Source organism: Ambystoma mexicanum, chromosome 5q, assembly GCF_040938575.1.
Source record: "Ambystoma mexicanum isolate Mex_15411 chromosome 5q, UKY_AmexF1_1, whole genome shotgun sequence".
In the NCBI taxonomy this organism is placed as follows: Eukaryota; Metazoa; Chordata; class Amphibia; order Caudata; family Ambystomatidae; genus Ambystoma; species Ambystoma mexicanum.
In genome coordinates this window covers 1252258382-1252280163 of record NC_090933.1, presented here as the reverse complement: position 1 = coordinate 1252280163, position 21782 = coordinate 1252258382, and the positions used below count along the sequence as shown (strand labels likewise).

The window sequence follows — 21782 nt, the reverse complement described above, 5'->3', positions numbered from 1 at the left end:
TCACTCCAGGAGCGGGTAGTGGTCAGAGGGATAGAGAGGGGGAGGTCGGAGGAGATCAGAGCATCAAGCTTGTGCCCTGCAGACTGAGTTGGGCCAGAGGGGAGAATGGAAAGAGAGAGAATCGCAGAGGTCACGAAAGAGTACAGAGGAGGAACAAAGTGCATCAAGATGGATATTGAAGTTGCCAAGAAGGAGGAGTTGAGTGGATAAGGCCAGGAGGGAGGAGGAGAGGTCCGCCCACTCAGATAGGAAGGAGGTGATCTGACCAGGTGGGTCTGCATAGGAATGACAGTGGCAGGAATCCACTCGGGAAAGATCAGGGCTACACCCCCTCCAGACTGGGTGGATCTGGGTGCGGAGAGGATCTTGTAGCCGTCAGGGAGGAGAATGTCAAAATTCGTGACAGAGCTGGCCATGAACTAAGTATCGGTGAGACCAAGGACATCGAGGTCAAGTTCTTCCAGGAGGTGACAGATGTCAGAGGAGTGTTTGACGGCTGAGCAAGAGTTGAGAGTGGCAATGTGGAGAAGGTTGCCATCCTTGAAGGACTACCGGGGAGGGGTATAGATCAGAGGTACGCCCTGCCGAAGTGTAGATGCAGGTGTAGACAGAGCCAGAGGAGGGGCAGGAGACTTATATGGAGAGGGCAAGGTAGCCAGGGGGGAGGCAGGGAAGGAGAGGAAAGGAGAGACGGGACAGCAGGAGATGAAAGGAAATTGATGAGGCGTGGGAAGCGCCTATCAAAGAGAAGGAGGTTGGCCCGAGGGCCTTGGACCAAGACGGTGCCATTTAGGTAAACATATGATGACCTTAGAGGAGTCAAAGGGGGCCCGGAGAGCCTCCTAGTGGGTGCCACCATTAATGGGAGAAAAGGAGAAAGGAGAGAGCACAAGACCATGTGAAGAGTCCATAGATCTGGCCAGGGAACGAAAAAGAGGATGTCGGTGCGGGTCTGCCTGGAGGAAGCGCTGGTATAAGTGTCAGCGATAGGGAGTCTGGGGTTAGAGACCAGGATATCCCTTTTGAACTTCTTCCTACTAGACTTAGGATAGTCAATGGAGTAACAGTTGGAGAGGATAGGAGAAACAGGGAACGCCATGGGTGATGTGGAGAGAGAGGAGGAGAGAGAAGCAGAGGTTGAGGGTCAGGATAGGACCAACGTGGCAGAGTAGCACAATGCAGTCACTGGGCCAAACACAACTAAATTAAAATTGGAACATTGGGTGGGTACACAACTAAATTCAAATTGGAACAGTGGGTGGGTACATAACCAGTGAGAGACAGGCTGTAAGCGAGTGGATAAGGAGAGATGGAGAGAAGGAGGGAGAAGTCAAAGGGGGTAGGAATATGTTCAGTTGTGGGGAACTAACCCATTGTTATGGAGGCAGAGGTTGTTTTGGTAGTCGGGGTTCAAATGTATAGTGTTTGGAGCAGCATCTCAAATGCTTCAAGTGAGAGGGGGTCCAGGGAGTCCCCACGCAGTGAACAGGTGGCAGTCAGGGAGCAGACAGGGGCCTTAGAAGTGGGCCTTCGGCTGAGGGCCAGCAAGCCTGCCGGATTCCTGATAGGTTTAGAAATTAGGGCCATCACCCAATAAGCGCGCTGCACCAGGCCCTCCAATGCTTAGTGTGAGGGCCGCCATCTTGGAATGGTGGCTCGAGTTTAGTAAAATAGATGAAAGGAGATTATTTTGGCGTAGAGTGGGAGCTCATCCCAGGAGATCCACTCCATGCAATTTTTCAGCAAGTGCTGATGCGATTGTACGGCCATGCAGATCAAACTAAAAGTGAATGCGTGCTCATTCGCGCTGATGTTAAAAGCCCAGGGAGGGGCTTACCTTTCACAGCTGATGATTTCAAAATGCTGGGAGTCTCTCGGTGCAGTGGAGAGGCACTGCTGTGCTGCTGCTTTGTGCAGTAGAGCAGGGGATTGGATGGGGGCCAAGGCCAGGAGTGGACCTTTGGAAGAGGGCCGGCAAGTAGGTTCTAGAAATGTTCTAGAAATGTTCCAACACATTAGCAGGGAAGTTAAACCTAATTCAAGGTGCAGAGCCTCCACAGGAACTGCCTGTGGGACTCCTAATATTAATCTTAGAGGTTTTCCCTCCAGTTGGTCCAACCAATTTTCATGCTGCTCAGCGAGAGTTTCTAAAGCATACCTTATTGCAGGTATTACGCTTTTCACAGATGCTTCTCGCATTGCTTCAATACTCCCACCACACCTTTTTAGATACATGGCGCTTAATAGCTTGCACCTACCCATAATCTTCATCTGCACTAACTTCCTGTGCAGATGAGCATTCAGTGCCACAAACTTCCTAAATATGGGATACATTACTCACCATAATCGTATTTCTGATGCTTGTATCTGCTTAGATTCACATGCTGTGCATAGGCCAACATCTAGTGGAAGCTGCGGAGTATTACAGTTTGTTTTTCGAAACTCGAAAATGGGCATCAACACAGAGCGTGCCAGTAATACTATCCCTAGTGTGACGTCCACTGTACCCATGATCCCTCACCCATGTAGGACCCTCAGATTGTATTTTTTCTGACATGAGGTAGCATGAGGAGTAGCATGAGTACAGATTATCCAAGCAGATAGATAGAAAGATAAGACTACAAGCATCCATGCGCCTTCTCTCAGAGGGGAGGAAGGGCGGGTCCCTTGTGAATCTAAGCAGATACAAGCATCAGAAATACAATTACGGTGAGTAATGTATCCCTTCTGAGGCTTGTAGAATCTGCTTAGATCACATGCTGTGCATAGATTAGCGAGCAGTGTTAGAAGAAGGAGGTGGGATGTGAGAAGGGTCATGAGCAAATAGATGTCTTAGAACCGCTTGTCCCACTTGAGTATCTGTCTTGGAATGAGTGTCAATGCAGTAGTGTTGCATAAAAGTGTGAATAGAGCTCCATGTAGTTGCTTTGCTTTTACTTTGCTTTTGATTTGCTTTGCAAATGGTGTCAAGGGGTACATTTGCAATGAAAGCCAGAGTGGCCCCAATGCCTCTTGTAGAGTGGGCTCTTGGCGTAAAAGGCAGAGTCTTTTCAGAAATGGAGTAACATAGTTGGATACAATTGACTATCCATTTGGAGATGGCACCTTCAGAGACACAATCTCCTTCTCTGCCTGTAGCTACGGAGACAAACAGTTGGTCTGTTTTCCTTAGCCATCTGGTCTTGTCTACATAGTAGAGGACCGCTCTTCGCACATGTAGAGTGTGTAGTTTCACCTCAGCAGAGCTTTTGGGTTCTTGGAAGAAGGCCGGAAGCTCGATGGACTGATTAACGTGGAATTTAGAAATAAACTTAGGTGAGAACCTAGGGTGTGTTTGTAGAACCTGTTTATCCTTATGAACAGTAAAGAAAGGATCCTGCACTGACAGAGCCTGAATTTCACTGACCCTTCTTATGGATGTAAGGGCTACTAAGAAGGCAGTTTTATAGGTCAGGTGTTTGAGACCGGCTTTATGCATGGGTTCAAAGGGTGGGCCCATGAGCTTAGCAAGCACCACATTAAGGTCCCAACCAGGAGGTGGGTTTGAAAATGGAGGGTGGAGTCTCTTTACCCCTTCCATGAAGGCTTTAACCACTGGTACTTTCCACCACACAACCTTGTTATGGGACGTGGTGTAGACTGACAGCGCTGCTAGATTTACCTTGAGTGAGTTAAATACCAGCCCTGCATCCAGCAGGTGGAGCATGTAAGTGACAATATTGGAAGGAGTGCAATCAACCGGGTTGATTTGGTTATTCTGGCACCAGATAACAAATCTTTTCCATTTATCAAAGTAACAGTGCCTCGTGTTAGGTTTCCTAGATTCTTTTAGGATGTCCATACATCTCTGTGGTAAGTTGAGATGTCCAAACTCTATGACTTTAGGTGCCATGCTGCCAGGTTCATTGAGTTTGGTTGAGGATGCACTGTTTGACCTTGGTGCTGGGGCAGTAGGTTGTACCAGCACGGGAGTCTGATGGGTTCGCACACCGCTAGTCTGCGTAGGTGTGGGAACCACGATTGCTCGCCCACATGGGAGCAACTAGGATGAGCGTCATCGATTCCCTGTGCATCTTGTTGACCACCTTCCTCATGAGAGGGGTTGGTGGAAAAGCGTAGGCAAACATTCCTGACCAGTTCATCCACAGGACGTTCCCCTTGGAGTCTGGCTGTGGGAACCTGGATGCGAATTCTGGGCATTGCCTGTTTTCGCTTGTGGTGAATAGATCTGTAGATGTGAAGATGTCTTCTACGACTTCTCTGAGTAGACACCATTCGTGTTCTCTTGGGAGGGGATCCCTGCTCAAAGCGTCCGCTAGCGAATTGAGATCCCCTGGAACATGTTGAGATGACAGTTAAATGTTCCTTCTAAGTGCCCATATCCAAATGTTCTGGGCAAGTTTGGACAGATTTGGCGAACGAGTCCCTCCCTGTTTGTTTAGGTAAAACATCGCTTTTGTGCTGTCCGTCAGGATCTGCACTGACAGGTTCAACAGGTGGGGTTCGAAAGCCTAAAGCGCTCTGAATACTGCCAGAAGCTCTAGCAGATTGATATGATTCTTGGCTACTGTGTGAGACCAGAGACCCTGAGCTGTGTGGTGGAGGAGGTGTGCTCCCCACCCTGACAGGGATGCGTTTGTAGTGACTACAGCCTGTACTTCTGGATCATAGAAGGGATTCCGCTTTGACAGGTGCTCTCTTGTCCACCAGTGAAGACTTTGAACAAGTGTTGGCGAAAAGACCACTAGATCGTCCCACTGACCATTTGCCTGAGACCACTGTTTTGCCAGGCGCGCGTGGGGGACCAAGTAAATACATGACGCCATCGCAAACGCATCACTTTGCGCACCCTTATCTGGCGACCGGGCTGGAATAGAGGAATTTGCAGTAGTAGATTCCGAATTCTTTCCTCCGATGGAAAGGCCAACCCCTCTTGAGTGTTTAAGACAGCTCCTAGGAACTGTTTGGAGGTGCTTGGCACCAGACTTGATTTTTTCTCGTTTATGGAGAAACCCAATTCGAAGAGGTGGTCGATCGTTCTTTGAATGTTTGATCTGCAAATTACTGGGGTCTCCCCCGCGATGAGCCAGTCGTCCAGTTAAGGGTACACGGGGATTGTCTCCCTGCGCAGGTGTGCCGCTGCCACCACCAGTACCTTGGTGAATACCCTTGGAGCCGAGGCTATACCGAAGGACAGCACCTTGAACTGGTATTGCTGACTGTCCACCTTGAAGCGCAAGAATCTTCTGTGCGCTGGGAACATGGAAATATGAAAATAGGCATCTTTCATGTCCAATGTGGCCATGTAATCCCCCCTTTTTTAGGAGGGGGATTACCTCTTGGAGAGTAGTCATGCGAAACTTTTGGAGCTTGACATACTGTCAAATCTTTTTTTGGCGCCAGGAAGTAAGTTGAATAAATACCCTTGTTTACCTGGTTGCCCGGGACGAGTTCTATCGCGTCCTTTGCTAGAAGATTGACGATCTCCTCGAGGAGGATCTTTTGGTGGTCCAAGGAATGTATCTTTTGAGGTGGAGGGTGGTTTCGGGGACGCTCTAGCAGTTCTATGCAGTATCCTGCGGACACTGTGGACAGCACCCATCTGTCTGAAGTGATCCCTTCCCAAGCTTGGGTGAAGTTGGAAATACGTCCCCCTACTGGGGATGCGTGAGAAGGGACCCTGAGTGCGGCGTCACTGTTTTGCGGGAGGCGTGCCGCCTCTGCTGGGGCTGCCTCTACCCTTACCACGGCCCCTCTTGTTTCCTCTGCTGTAACTTTGGGTAGACTGCTGGTTGTTACCCCATGATGTACCCTGTCCCTGTGAATAATTGTAGCCTCTTTGTGAATTTTGGCCGCATGGGCGACGAAAATTACTATTGCCTCTTTGATTAGGGGGCTAGTTGGTCAACTATCCCAGGGATTTCAGAGTATCATACTCATCTTTGGCAGTCTTTAATGCGTCCTCTACCGATTTGCCAAACAGCAGATTAGGTTCCACCGGCATGTCGATTAAGGATGCTTGTGTCTCGGGTTTAAACCCTGACTGTCTTAACCAAGCATGCCTCTTAATGACAGTGCTCTCTGCTATTAGCCTGCCCGCGTTATCTGTGGCATCAAAGGTTGCCTTAAGGATGCAACCGGACACGGCTCTCCCCTCTGATGCGAACTGGGCCAACTGGCCCTTAAAAGGTTCAGGTGCGGAGTCGATGAGGGCAGCTACTTTCTCCCACTAGTGGCAGTTGTAACTAGCCAGCAGAGTGGTGGAGTTGGCAATCCTTGACTGGTAAGCAGAAGTGGAGGATACCTTCCTTCCCAACCCATAGATTTTCTTGCTCTCCTTGTTGGGGGGAGCCCCAGATGATGATAGAGGTGTTCCGCCCTCTTCCGGGTATTAGTAACTACCAGGGAGTCAGGCTTCAGTTGACCCCTTATGTAAAGCGGGTCTGATTGGGCTGCCCTGAACAATTTCTCGATTCTGGGGTTTACTGCCCTTGTGAGGTTAGGATTGAGAAGGGAAGGATCAATTCTCCGTTGGATGGACTTGAGAATTGGAATGGCTTGGGCAAGGGGTTTCTTTTCTCCCACTAGTTCCTCGGCAAAATCCCTCTCCTCCTGTGCTCCCTGAGTGTCTATGTGGAAGTGTTCTGCCGCTTTTGTTAAGACCTCATTTAGGAGAGGCTGGTTGTCGACTGGAGAGTCGGTAACTTGAGGTTCTTTGCCTACAGTGGAGTCTATTCTGTAGACTTCTGGGTTGTCTTCCTCCTCCTCTTGGTCCTCGTCATCCCATAATAGTCCACCCCAGTTTGGTCGTCCAACGTTACCAAGTCTGGATCCTCATCCAGAAGTGGATCCTCACTATACTGGGTGTAAGGTTGGATGTAAAAAGGGTCTGAAGACAGACCTTGCATTGGGGTCTCAAACCGAGGTTTCTTACCAGGGGGCTGCGGGACCCTAGATCCTGAGGGAGTAGCACCGTCAGGGGTATAGGTGAGGAAGTGTTCTGGGTTCTTGGAGTAGAAGTCTGCTAGGGAGGACATTCTAGTCATAACCCTGTCTATATCCTCACTGGTCCATTTCTTGGAACTGGGAATGACCCTTTCTTGAGAGGGTTCCCCTTCTACGACTTGACTGGACCTATGGGCCTGTGCAGGGGTATTGGCTAGATGCTTATCAGAAGACTTAGAGCTATCTTTATGTAACTGTGGTGCAGAAGAAGGGTGACATGGTTTCTTCTGCTGTTTCCCCCCTTCCCCATGAGTGGAAGAGTGTTTCCCTGGTGTTTTCACCCTTTCAGTGCTTTTCGATGCCTGGCGTTGAGATTCGGGGGTAGTGTCCCTTTCCTTAGAGTGAGGACGTTGTGATTCGGAAGCAGCCACCGAACGGTCTGCTGTAGCCGACTCCTGATGAGCGGCCTGGGGCTGGCGGTCGGCTTCGTCTTCTGACCATGACTTTGGTGAGTGAGGCCCTTTTGGCAACTGTGGATGGTTGCCTGGTGTTGTGAGGCGATCTTGACCGAGAACGCCCAGTGGACACCGATTCGGTGGACCGCTCTTGGTGTGCCTCTTTCCGAGAACTCAACACGCGCGTCGAGTCTTGGTTGGACTTCGAGTGTTTAGGTGTGGAAGTGGTGAGGGTAGCGCTTGTGTCGCCGGGTGTGTTCTCCATAACTTCCCTCCCGGACAGTCTTCCGAGGTCGGGGACTTGCGCTTAGGCGTCTTTCGACACCTCGTTGCCCTCGCCGTCGAAAGTACGGCGTTGCTGCCGTCACTGAAGGTGCCCTCCGCTTCCATGGCTTTGCGTTGCCTGGCGTGGTGGGCCCAACATTTGGTCGAGCGGTCCTTTAGTGTCTTAGCCTTGTACCGGCTATACGCTCTACAGTTCGCCTTGGGGTGGTCCCTCGGCAAGCAGAGGTTACAGGTTGCGTGTTTGTCAACCCAAGTATACTTGCTGTTGCACTTGGGGCAGAATTTGAAAAGGGTACCCTCCATACGCACCTTGTGGCAGCGGGCTAGTGTGTGTAGGAAAATATATATGAGTGTAGAGTATGTTTCCACCCCCCACTCTCCTTACTTGCAGGGCCGAGGCCAGAGGCCTTCCAAGGCCCGGGCCGAGGCCAGAGGCCTTCCGAGGCCCGGGCCGAGGCCATAGGCCTTCCGAGTCCCAAAGTCTGTTGTGCAGCTCTCAACGGTTGTTTCTTCTCCGGGCCGGGGTCGAACTTCGATGACTCGACTTGGGAGTGGAAGAAACGGGGAAATATTATGATATTTAGCAAAATATGGCTGAAAGCCAGGGAACTCTGCGGAATGCTTCCGTCAAGTGTGGTGGAAAAAAACGATCTGAGGGTCCTACACACGTGAGGGATCATGGGTACAGTGGACGTCACACTAGGGATAGTATTACAGGCACGCCCTTTGTCGACGCCCATTTTCGAGTTTCAAAAAACAAACTGTAATACTCCGTAGCTTCCACTAGATGTCGGCCTATGCACAGCATGTGATCTAAGCAGATTCCACAAGCCTCAGAAATATATATATATATATATATATATATATATATATATATATATATCAACAACCTCGAGTTTAGCGCCTCCCAAGAACAACTGTTTTTGTGTTTTTTTTGTTTCCCTCCTAAAACCATAATTTTTGATTGTTCTTTGGTTAATCTTTAATCCATTAATGTTAGCATGTTTTTCCAAACAATTCAGCGACCTCTGGAGGCCTACTGGGGTGTGATCCATAAGGATTGTATCATCTGCATAACACAGAAAGGGTATGGTCAATGGATCCAAAAGTGATGGCCATGTCCTTGCAACCTGGATGACAGATCCCCGGGGACTAGTGGGTGGGACACCCGCAGGTTTCTCACAGTATTCGTACATGGTGGTGCAAGGCTTGGACAAGCAATTTGTTCTGCAGCACTAACATGTTTTCTTCTTGTGGCAGTCGAGTTTTACTGGCATTAAGGGCAAAGCCAACAAGAGAATGCTCATACATGGGGATACTGGCAGAGCCAGCATGAACACGTTTTCTTATGGTGTCAAAACTGTGCATAATATTACAAGCCACACGCAGAGTTGACTGGTACATTTGGGAGTCGGGACTCAGGAGCCAGGCGCAGCCCCCTTGTTTCTACCCTCCCGAGGTAAAAGATGTAAGGTTTGATTAAATCACATACTTCCATCTTTCGCCTAGTGCAGTGTGTGGCATTTCTCTGCAGCAGCATGATTATCATGCACATTGTGCATGCTTGGTGGTCCAGGCTTGCCCAGAATGTGGCGTGGCCTGTGCTTTGTTGCTGAGCTTGGGGGCCCTCAGCATGGTGGCTCGCAAGGGGACCCCCACATTTGGTGTTATGCCAGTGCTCTCCTTGTATGGGCCTAGTGAGATAAGGCTATTAGAATGTGACAGCCATCTTGGATTTCACTGCGCTGGTGTGCCTTGCGCTATTGGCCTGCAGTTTGCAGTTCTCATCTTCCTGTTGAATAGTCTGTCTGGACATTTGTAATACTGGGGCTATGGGACCCCTCCCTGGAGTGTTGTGGAACCAGGGCTGGGCTTCTTTTACCTCATTCAGAAGGTTTAGCATTTTCAGTATATGCTGACCCGACGCGGGTTCTGCAGATCCTGCAAGCTTTAGTAACATCTGTGGAAACCTGTAGAGATGACCTGGACACTTCTTCAGCAAAGCTATGTTTACTGTGTGCTGTTCTTGATTTAAAGGGATTGAAAGGGACCTGTGCTCGATTGCCTCGGAAGAGGGATCTGCCCCCTATGTCCTCTAGTTGGGTCTCCTAAGGTGTTGTGGTAACAGGATGGTATAGTCTGTTTAGCTGCGGCATGGATAAGATATTTGGAAAACAGAAGGATTGTGGGAGATGTAGCCTCCTTGAGACAGACCACTGCTAAGCAAGACAGCTGCAGTGCAATGGCCCAGTGGATAGGGTATCCCAATATACCTCCTCTGGGGGTACCACCGTAATGAATAAGAGGGTCTTTGCCCCTGTGGGCCCTCACACATTGCTGCCACCCAAATCAGAGCACAAAGGGAGCCTGCCAAAGTATATATTACACAAAATGATGTACATTAGTTGAATAGTCAGGTATTCCTCTGTGCACAGACATATCTGCATCGAATTCAAGAGTTTGGTTGAGAGGAAGGAGAAGGCAAATTATTTGTGGCATTCCCGGTACAAGATTGGCAGCATAAATAGGGTAGAACTGCTGTATCTAAAGTAGCCCTTTCCACATCATGCGAGGCATTAGCCAACCTCAAAGTGTGTCCTGGTTGTTCCCTGAATGTTAACCTTTGTCATGCCCCTGGGTGCAGTATGATCATGATATGCTAGTGGGGTATTATCTACATGGGGTTTCGCCATTCATTAGACCACTCCAGATTCCCAGGCCTAATATCGGGAGGTGAGGGGCCAGATAAGGGCTTCACGGTTTCAAGCTTAGATGTTTAAAAAAAATCCCAAACCATGACATGGTGCTTCTCTGGGGGCGGGAAGGGTTTGCTGTCTGGCACAATCTCCCTGTTCATCTTGGGGTGCTCTGCTTATCTTTCTAGTCTTTCAGAAATAGCTTAAAGCTGCTGTTTTTGTGAATTCAGAGACTTTTCATTTTGTACTTTTCTTGTTTTACCTTTTTTGATTTGTATGGATAATGCTTATTTTTCTTCTCTTTGTATGAATTTTTAAAGAAAATCTTTGTACAAAGGTATAAGATATTTGATTAGGGCTTGGCTTCACCATTATTTTTTTATTTTCAACCCACTGGCCTCATATCACGAATAACAAAAACAAGAATCTCAGAACGCCTTAGTGGTTCCGACTTTGTGCGGTCTGGGTTTTTTCGCCTCCTCCCCCGACACAAATCCTGGGGCGAGCCCGGACTCACTCCGGCGATAGAAAACTTACAACCACGAAGAACATGACATCAGTTGCATTTGAGCAGCCAAGCTGGCAATACCTTTTCTTGACTGTTTCTAACTTTGCTCTAAGTAGTGAAAGCCAGGGACGGTTTGCTGTGGTATGGAGGGAAATTTAAACATCCAAACAAAGAGTCCACCTGAAGGAGCACACTAATGTTTACTCAGTAATCCCAAGAAGCACGCCTATCACACATATATAGTCCAGAACAGATCTTAAGATAGTTGGCCCGTTTTCAAGTGCGATTTGCACAGCCAGTCATAGCTTTTAGGTTGCCATCACATTCCATTCTGGTACTTGTAGTCCTGCGTTCATAGTAGGAAAATAAAACTACAAATACTGTACAAGAAAACAAAATGAAGTGAGCTAAAGTTGACTGTTAGCAAAACATCTCAACCATTATTGAGGCCAACTTTAATTGGGTTACTGCTTAGTTTCCATTCTGTCAGACCTTTGGGATATTTGGGACATGTCTCTCTGAGGAAAGTGTAATTTAGAAGTGTCCTCAATTGCATTTAGAAGTTGTGACCAATAGCCTCTCTGAAGAAAGTTGCATTTAGAAATGTGCCCAATTGCATTTAGAAGTGTACCCAATAGCACTTAGAAGTTGTGACCAATAGCCTCTCTGAGAAAAGTTGCATTTTGAAGTATGCCAAATAGCCTCTCTTTGAAAGTTGCATTTAGAAGTGTGCCCAATAGCCTCTCTGCGAATTTAGAAGTGTGCCCAATAGCCTCTCGCTGAAAGTTGCATCTAGAAGTAATATGCTTTGGAAAGCAGGGAACATTTGAATGAGCATATACCATTCCACACCCCACGCTTACTCTCTTCTTTACACCACCACTCAACTAGAAAACAGAGATACTATGTCACCTTTCGGTATAACTGTTCTCATATCAACATTTCCCGCTCACTCCCCATCACCCTGAGTAAACACTGCTGGTTTCACACCCCCCAGCCAGGCGTTCTCCTCAGGCCTAACGCAGCCACACTCGGTCTGGATAAATCCTGCCAGAGCAAACACATTCTCCTGATCTCTCAACCACCACACCTACCGCTAAGAAGCAGCTACCACACGAATTCCGCACCAGCTGCACACATACCTGGTGCGCACACGCACCTTTGGACTCTCTCTACTCTCTCTACTGACCCGAACTTCGGTTCCCAAGGGCGTTCAACCTACCAGTGCCTTCAGACCATACCAATAAATGCAAAATAACATAACATAACATAACATACAGAAAGTAGGACCAGAGAACATTTTCATATCAATTCTAAAAAGGGACAGATCTAAAACTCAGTCATATGCGTGGGCTGCTCCCTGACTCATTTATCCCTTCCAGTACTGGTCCAGGGCAGACCACCCTTTCCTGTGATGTCACTTTTGACTCAGTCAAAGTCTGCTCCTGAAGCTTGACTCTTCTCCAGCAACATGGACCATCTATCAGTTGGCGCCCAAGGACTAGCTTAATACTTGCCAGACTTCTGTGCAGACAACATTGCCTGCAGAAGCAAGTCTGAAGATGGAATCGGAGAGTGTATTGTATGAAGCCTTCAACATTTGAAGCTGCACAGTCAGAAAACCTAAGCTCAAAGCCAGCCTTCTGCACTTCACAAATCTATGTAATCCTAGTAAAATCACCTTACCTGTTTGAGCCTGATTTTATGTCTACTACTCTTGAGATCACCTAAAAGTGATTCGGCTAAGTTTGCACTGCACAAGCACACTCATGTATGGTCTAATAGACTGGTTGGCTCATCACTCTGTAAATCATAATAATGTTGATAATGTATAAAGAACACACAACAGGCTGTATAGTCCCTTATTTTATTTCCTGCTCATCGCATAGCCAGTTCAGAGGCAGGGTGGAAAATAAATGTTGTACTACAGTGTTTTGCAGGTGGGGAGTAAGCAGTGTTGCTTGGGGCGTGCAAGAAGTCCCCCACTGCACTAGCCCCAAGGGCCATGATGAGGCCCACACCAGCTTCCCATGTTGTTATGGGCAAAGCTTGTCTAGACATGAGGTTTACCACCTACCATGCAATGATTTAATTTGTACCCCCGCTATTGCATCATCCAGGATATGTGGGTACTCCTGCTGCTCCCCCTGCAAGGGGGCACGAGACATCTTGATGTTGCTAATTGTGTCTACCCCATAACATACATCCAAGATATAAACGTACGACCTACAGGTTGCACGTAGATCACTGCAGCAGGCGCAGCAACCAACTGAAGAAGATACATAAGGATAGGCATAAATAAATAATGGTTGGAGCAGAAGACATTCAATTCTCTAAGGCAAAGCAGAGTAAAATTATAAGGTAATGCAATAAAATAATATAACCGAGTCTTAAAGAGTGGGACCTACGCACTAATGTGGCGTGGAGACAGATTTTTACTCTGCTAAATTGATGGGCGCCAGGCTTAGAACTAATCATACGCACTATCATTGCTCTTAAGGGAGCCTTTCAGACCATCATTTTTAGCCTACCCACATCAATACAGGAGGGGACCAGCCATATGTAAATCAGTCTTGGCCCTGCCACCAAAGGAACAGTGCAGTCCCTGCTGCTCGGCTCTGTCTCCTCTGCATGGGGACACAAGCAGCCCCGGTCATGCTTTAGCCTTGTGCGACTGCTAACATTGGTGGCATGACCATGGCTGATTTGGGCACTTGAGGCTGTCCAGACAAATACCAGTAGTTACGATGGCTACAAAGTCTTCCATCCATCACTTTTCAGTTTTAGTTTCTCTCACTAAGTAAAAGAGCTTATTGCTAAGGCAAGAGAATCAGCATGCACCTCACTGATGATGACTAGCAAGGTCGAAACATGTGTCGCCGTGCCCAGGGGACAAAGCCAAGCAGTTCTGACTTGACTGCTCCCCAGGGGCAGTATGAATTACAGCCACTAAAGAAGGGAATATTTTAGGTACATTGCCCAATCAGTGCTGTGCTTTTAATGATTGATCACTTGAGCGGCTGCTTACCACTACTAGGAGTTTATTAGGAGGCAACCAACACTCCTGAAACTCATTCTCGTTTGAGGGCACTCATTTAATAAAATGAGTTGTTAAGTGACGTCGCCTGACAGAAATTTGAAATCTTCCTTTTATTGATGATGCCACTTCTGGTATCAGCCAATGCATGTTTCGAGCCTCTTACGGCTCTTCCTCAAGGCTTAATCAATTAATCTGAAAGATGTTTTATCCTTTAAATAATCTGATTGATATGTTTCACTTTCACACTCTGCACAAACAAATTATCTGAATTCTGGCTTGCTCTTGAGAGAAATCACGTGTTGAGGCCGTAATTCGCTATACTTTTGATGAAGCAAGCTGAAAAGCAACTTACCAATTAAACTAAGATCAAACATACGACAGGCCATGGAGCAGTACGAAAGAAGATGTCAGAAATCCCTCTCAAGAGCAAGACTGAAATCACTACATTTTGCACAGAGTGTGAAAGTGAATAACATCAATCAGATAGTTAAAGGAGGAAAACTGCTTTCAAACGAATGAAGTATATATGTTTTCCTACTTTTCAAACTGGCTGCTAGATCCTTGACAAGACCTCTAGCATGGCTTAGTGCAGACATCAGCAGAATATACAAGCACACACTCTTATTATTTCACAACGCTCCTAATTCATGATGGATTATAAAGTCAAAGGTGAACTATTGTGTTAGCAGCTTACCTGCTTTCTCTCCCTCTGTCCATTGAGTCAAACTGTTTGCGAAGCCACCTATCAAATGAACAAAATATATTAAGCAGTGTGAATCCTAAAACATCTGGCAATGCATCAAATGAGCATGGCCATCTCTGAACAGAAGCCATGCTGGTAGGAAACATACAGTACGTGCTCCAAGGGCCAGAAGAGTGGTCATGTCTGATGCAACATTCAGTTATTTCTAGAATTAAACATTCTGTCATTAGTTGACTTGATCCCACCATACAAGCAACAATGTGGCATAACACTCTCAGGGGTAATATTTGTTTCAATGAGAAAAGTGAGCAGTATCAATCGAGAGGAAACATGGCAACCTTGGGCTGGAATTGAACTGCAGATAAGGCGTATCACTCGTCAAGACAGCAGCTGTCAACATGCTCGGCATGCAGCTATCAGAAAAAGAAACCGACATATCCACTTCTGACTCACACTCATGCATGCCTGTGTTCATGCACAAATGTCATGTTGTGAATGCAAGCAGTGTGCAGTCACATTTTAACTGGTAAATTACGAACACTGGTGAGTTCTAACATATTGTTTCTGCAATGCACATAATTCATTAAAATGGCAGGTGTTCTGTTTTTTAAAAGAACCCAACACTACATTAACTCGGATATTTTTTTTTTTTAAAAACTTTTTCTTTTTTAAACATAAACAAAACATCTTACACATTGTTCATAATCAATCAACACGCATTTTATACCCTATCAACTCCCTTCCCCTCACATTAACTTGTATAGTTATATATGCACATAGAATCAAGACGCTAACTAAGGGATATAGTAAATACTTTGTCAGTGAAAACTGTAAATATTGTTTATTCTGCTGTACTAGCTCGCCATCTATGCTTAATTTTGTACTCTGTAACAATGTATGACCAATTCCTAAGTTGTCTTGTAACCACGCCATGATACCCGAGGGTCTGGGCGTGTAACAAATAAAATAAATAAATAAACACTGTACGCAACAGACGGTCAGCATTGTTCTGCGAGTTGTTTTTCGGTCTGTTATTTGCCGGGCTGCATGGGAGTTAACACAGAATGGTATTGGTCTGAGAGCAATCGGCAGATGATCATATGGTGGCATCCCGTCTCAGCCTAGACTACAAATGTCGATGGCAAATATTGTGGTGCTTCTGTTCACCTTTTGGGAGAGGAAGACCTATAGAGGAAGACCTGCCTTTCCACTAAATACCTAAATGCAGAGCCGTTTTATAAGCAAATGAAATTCATGAAGAAAACATCGAAGTCCGTATTTAGAAATGGGATCCCCATATGTGTAGTATATGGTTCGACCGGACCCAACACAGAGGCTTCATAGAAAGAGAATATTCATTGGGATAACTGCTCGAGATCTACACTGCTTGATGTATATTCTTTTATTAGAACATTGAATGTGTTTTGATATTTGTATTTTGCTATGAATGGAGATTTTATTTAGAGTGTATGAACTATATGAATTATGTGAATGTACATTTTTACCTTTTAAGTTAATATTGAAGAACTGTGTCAAAGCATATCTATTTAGGCCATAAGACATACAAAAAATAGAAAATAGTAAGAGTATATCGGAACTGTTTTGCATGTGCTCTTATGGCATGAAACAGACCCTTTTGTTACACCTGAAAGTTGAAAAACATTTTCAACTTGAATTTATAACAGACTGAACATTAGACGAGGTTACATCAGAATATTAAGAAGACACAACATATTGCTCCTGGAACTGGGCTGGGATAATCTGACACGCCCCTTTACTGCACTAAATGTTGTCGCTTACACTTACTGCGTCATTAAAATGCATCTTCAGGCTTCACTTCTGAGGCACATTCAGAGATTTGGAGACTCCTTTGTTGCTAATACTCAATCCAAACCTGATTCCTCAGGATATTCCCAGTATCCTAGTGTCCACATCTCTGCGCATTACTGGGCGGGTTGTAGACAGAGAACTCAGCCACTCCTTCGACTTTCCATACTCTTCAAACCTCAGATGTTACGGTTTGTATAACTCACAATGAAGCACTGAATTTAGACTGTCCCTTCAAAATATAACCAGTCAGTGTATCTTAACTACATCACCCACATGGAAGGTAAGTGACTTTGCTCTTTCCTTGCTATCATATTTTTCTCTTCTAGAAAGCCTATACCATGTGTGAGGAACCCAAAGGTGTCCCGACTTCTTTTCCCCCTGGATCCTCCTCTCGGGTGGCCACGAAAAGGGCATCACTTTTGGATCCTGACCCTGGGGGGGATATGCGAGGGAGGACCACCTGGGTGGAGGGGAGCGGGGAGATGACACCCTTAAATGAAACATGGTATCCCCATTTCCTTTTCATAATAAACCCTTCATCCCACAAGCCTTCATAAGCTACTGTCAGCCCTTTCCCTGTTCTTCTCCTAGAAAATACCCCAGAAACAACAATACTCTACTGGGACGAGGAAGAGATCAACTAGAGCAAACATCCTCATTTTAATAATACACACACATATAGACCACAACTGAGTACTGAGAGAGGACAGCAAGAGCAAGGCAGGACTACATCTTCAGTAATGAGCGGTTCAGTTCTTTTTGGTCCAAACCGTATGGTCGGAACTTGAAAAGGTGGCATCCTTACAGAAATGGATGCAGAAGCAGCAGCTGGGAAGCAACTACAGATTGGCGGTGTGGCAGACGGAGCGCTCGAGCCCCATGCAGAGTTTGTGCAGCAGGAAGCCAAGCTGAGGGACGTTGGAGGCCGGTAGCAGACCACGAGAGGGAGACTGGTTCGAGATGAGAGAAGCAGTCGCAAGATTCCTGATCTGCAGAAGGCGCATCGCCGGGGAGCAATGCCACAGAGAGCCGCTGGGAGAAGAGGCGAGGTAGCGTATGGGAAGTCAAGAACCTGTGGCGGTAGAGGAGCTTGCAACGCCGTAAGCTACGACCAGTGAGTGTGCAAGCAAGGGGAGCCACCGAGCTGGCAGGCGAATATGCAAACAAGGCATTGAAGATTGTTTTGTATATCGAACAAAGTACTTTAGAATACCGAATTAAATGAAAATCATTACAAGTACTTTTGAATACTGAACGAAATGAAAAGCATAATATGTACTTTTTTGAATACCGAACAGAGTGAAAGCAAGTTTTGAACACTCATGAATATTGAGTGGAGTAAAAGCATGTTACTGAATTTGGCACATGCCACGAATTACACTATGTGAGAAAACAAGCATCGGCAACACCCAAAAGAGTTAAAGGAACTGCATATTCTGAGGAAACCTGTATTGGCAAGAGCCAGGAGACAACAAGAAAGCACAATAAATGCATGGGGGCCAACCAAGCCACGGTACAGTGTCAGGAGAGTGTGACAGAAGTGAATAAACCAAGTCTCACTGTCAAGTTGGAGCATTGGCACATTGTTGATGAGAAGCAGCCAAGAAGGGGTATTGGTTGCGTGACCTGTAATGGGTGGACTGTGTGGTCCGACAACTGCACCTAGACCGAGTGCCCCTCTATGGAAAAGCCACTGAAAGTATCCATAAAGAAGCTTGTGTTTTACAACAATCTCTTATGTGATTTTGAAGTTAATAAATTGAGCTGAAGAAATGTAACTGCCTATGTGCACTAGTGAAAAGCACCAAGATCAGAAGAGCTGGGAAGTGTCCCAAGGAACTGTGTGATTTTTGAAAAACTGGAAGATTCAAACTCTTTGGGAAGGGAACCCTGGTGTTTTATGAACTGTTTCGAACTTGGGGAAGGGGAAGCTGATTACAAGCCGAGGGCTGGAGGAAGCTCTGAACTTTATTTTGAACAGTACTCATTTTGATGCTGATATCCCTACACATGGTATACAGTTAGTTGTGAGGTCAAGTATAGGTTTTGGACACAGTCATTTGATTTGGACTTCCTGACACAAACTATCCTTAGTTTTCATTAGATAGGGAAATCCCAGTTTAGCATAGGGCAAGTTAGACCTTACTCCATCCTACTTCATGGGGCCTTCACACATGTAATACAATGCTGGGTTTGTTGTACAGCAGTCTCAATATGGTAAGCTTTCTTTACAATGCTAGACAACCAATTTGGTTTATTGCAACTGCTCGGTCTGCAAACACCCAATGCTGGATATACCATGCTTCTGTACGTTTTAACTTTCTCTCTACTTCACCGATAGCATTGGCCATCATAGCCATCTGAATCTTTCCTCAGGAATGTACTGAAGAACTCCACAAGACCCCGTCAGTGGTACAATGCAGGAGCAAAGTCTGCAGGTGCCTCGCTCTGGAACAGCCTCCCTGCCTCTGTCCGTCTTGAGTCAGAGCACCTTAAGTTCCGGAAACTCCAGAAGACCTTCCTCTTCTCTTCCTCCTACTCTCTCTCTCTACCCTGCTAACCTCCATCTTTTCTTCACCCTTCTTCCTCTTTCTTCTCCCTAATTCCGTTCAGTTTTTGCTGACTCATTGCCTGGTTCACCTCCAGAGCCTTACAGGTCCCAGGCCCCCCCCCCGCTGGTCTTTGCACTAGCCTCCGGCCACTGCACTATGTTCAGCATAACTGCACTTTCAGCTTACACTCCATGTGCGATGCAATCTCTCTGCACTTAACCCAGGGCCCTGTTGGACAAGATGCGTTTGTTCCACCTATGCCCTCTTCCTCGCACCTCTGTCTGTATGCATGCATTACCTAGATGCATTGGGACTAGTAGGTTCATCTGTTCTGTCCCCACCCCCCACTTTTTCCTGTCCCCCCCTCCCAAAGTGGGTCGAAAATTGAACACTTCTTGCACTTGCACTACGAGAAATGCTGTCAGTGCAAGTATGCTGGTTTTTCTGTTAAGATCATTCAGAAACTTCAAGGCCTAAGAATGATTACTGTATTCCCTTGTTCCGTTCCCGACCTTGAAGCACTTTGAAGCACTTCACCTGTGTATAAGAGCCGCATAAATAAACAATTACAATGACAAGTGCTTGATCTCTGAATCCACTATGAATTTTGATATCTCTCGAGACACCAGTTGAGCCCCACTGTCTGTAGCTAGCACTTCAGTTCTGCCTTTCCTACTGAACATCTCTAACATAAAGTCTACCTGTCACAGCTCTGGCCATGTGGGTCCTTCTCTCTCTCTCCTGTATATAATAGCCTTCATGGAGGCAAAATAGTGACTTACCTGGTAGTACCTTCCCAGAGGACCACAGTGTGAGCAACAATCGTACTGCGCTGAGCCCAATGTTCTATTTTAGAATTTAAAATTCAAGCATCATTACAGTTTCCCAGTGCTCCCAAAATCTTGACACGTGTTTCGACCATAAGGTCTTTCTCAAGGCTAATTGGTATCTTGTTACAGCGTCATGTTTGTTTGAGCTGTCCTAAATTCGCTCTGTTTGGAAGTTAGTTGGCGGCACGATGTGTTTAGTGCTAAGTACGCGTTTTGCAGAATAAAATTTACATTTTCCAATGATCGTACGGAGTTTTTAGTATCTATTAAACTTCACTGAGAGTCGCTAAACGCGGCGGGCTGCACCACACACAAGGCACCCTGATTTTTCAATAATAGCCTAGAAGAGCCTTGTTAGCTTGCCACCAACCACTACCGGGAGCTGCATTTTATCCCTAATGCCAACTAGTGCCATATTAAGATACCCGTGTGGCATTAAATCTTTGTTAAAGTCCATGGAGGTGCATTAGGGCACCTGTACAAAACATTTAAGGCTTAATGGATCTGATATAATGGACATAAATCTATCAGTTTGCATGTCACGTGGAAGGCAGATTGGCGGCAGGCTGTAACAGCTCCTCCTTCTCTGAGGCAGGAGCTCCAGCCTTAGTGACTGATGCCAGACACCCAGTGTCAAGTTGACGTCTTCGTGACGACGGGGGGCAGGAGGAAGAGGGGAGCAAAGGGAAGTGACGTGAGGGGGGCTGGATCGGGGAGTTCGCTGTACGCAGGAAAATAAAGAAGACGTTTGTTCATGAGCTCCGTGTCCACCTATGATTGCTGCGTCACACTCAGGCATGTGGGCACCAGATAGGACACTGGCGACGAGGATGGGATCTTGGGCACAGCGGCACACGGAGAAGCAGCTGCAGTCCGCCTATGGCTCCCATAAGCAGACGTGCTTGTGAGCGCGAGACGACCCAGCGAACGCTGGATCCCTACCCAGCCCGGGCCGTGGCGATGATCGCCCACGTGGGAGCAGATTGACGGGAGAAGCCGGCACCGACACACGTGCTCTCCGGAGGAGGTAAACCTCGCGCTGCAGCCAGCTGAGAAGCACACGATCCACATGCTTTTCTGGCTACAGCAGGGAGCGCCTGCACCGCGGTCCCACGTGCATGAGAGCAGGCTGAAAAGGCATGTGTGCCAGAGAGAGGGAGAGGCCCTCTATCCTCCCACCTCAGGGCAAAGGAAAGGCGTGCAGCAAACGTGCTCTGCAGGGCATGGGAGACCCTGCAGCTGAACAGCACGAGGATTAAAGGCCACACAAAGGGCCCCAGCATAAAAGGACACGAAAACCCCACGAAGGGGAGGGACAAATTGATGGTGCTCGTGCCAACTTGGCGGCCAACCCCTATTGACAGGTGGAGATATCACTCCTAGGAGGAGGAAGAAAACAGCCCTTAGGGGTTCTCGAGTGGTACTACCTCACTCACACCACGAACACCGCAAGCAACCACCATGCAAGACATCATGTCAGGCCAAGACGACGGACAAGGAGCGCAACTGCAAGGAAATGCGCCCCCAGCTCCAGGCCTGCCAGCGCCAGACCACGTGCCATACCAGCTACCGGACACGCTGGCCGCCCAGATGCCGGGAGCATTCGACGTGACAGACACCAGCAACATGGGCCCCAGGTGGACCAAGTGGATTAGAGACTTTGACCTCTATATGGGAGCCACAGGACCAGTTGCTGATGCAAGACAGGTATGCTTACTAAAACTAGCTGTATGATCTGCCACACGAGACATAATTGATGAAATGCCCCATGACTCTATTGACTAAATTCAAACCTCAAATATGTGCTTGCCACATACTTTGCACCACATACCAATGTAGATTATGAAAGGCACCTGTTCCATAGCACCAAACAGGCAAAAGGGGAAACCATGGACGCATATGTGATGCGCCTACGCACCAAACTAAAGCACTGTGACT

At 47.0% G+C, this 21782-nt stretch overlaps 1 protein-coding gene and 1 long non-coding RNA gene across 2 annotated transcripts in view; one reads left to right on the top strand and one right to left on the bottom strand.

The window, feature by feature from the left end:
- The window catches only part of LOC138497984 (uncharacterized), a 613371-nt gene that overhangs the window by 274394 nt on the left and 317195 nt on the right, over positions 1-21782 (top strand). The gene's annotated exons all lie outside the window — the stretch shown is intronic.
- The window catches only part of LOC138497983 (1-phosphatidylinositol 4,5-bisphosphate phosphodiesterase gamma-1-like), a 738955-nt gene that overhangs the window by 438152 nt on the left and 279021 nt on the right, over positions 1-21782 (bottom strand). The window contains exon 5 of the mRNA XM_069621756.1: positions 14624-14671. Coding sequence (XP_069477857.1) covers positions 14624-14671 — 48 coding nt within the window. The remainder of the gene's footprint in view (positions 1-14623; positions 14672-21782) is intronic.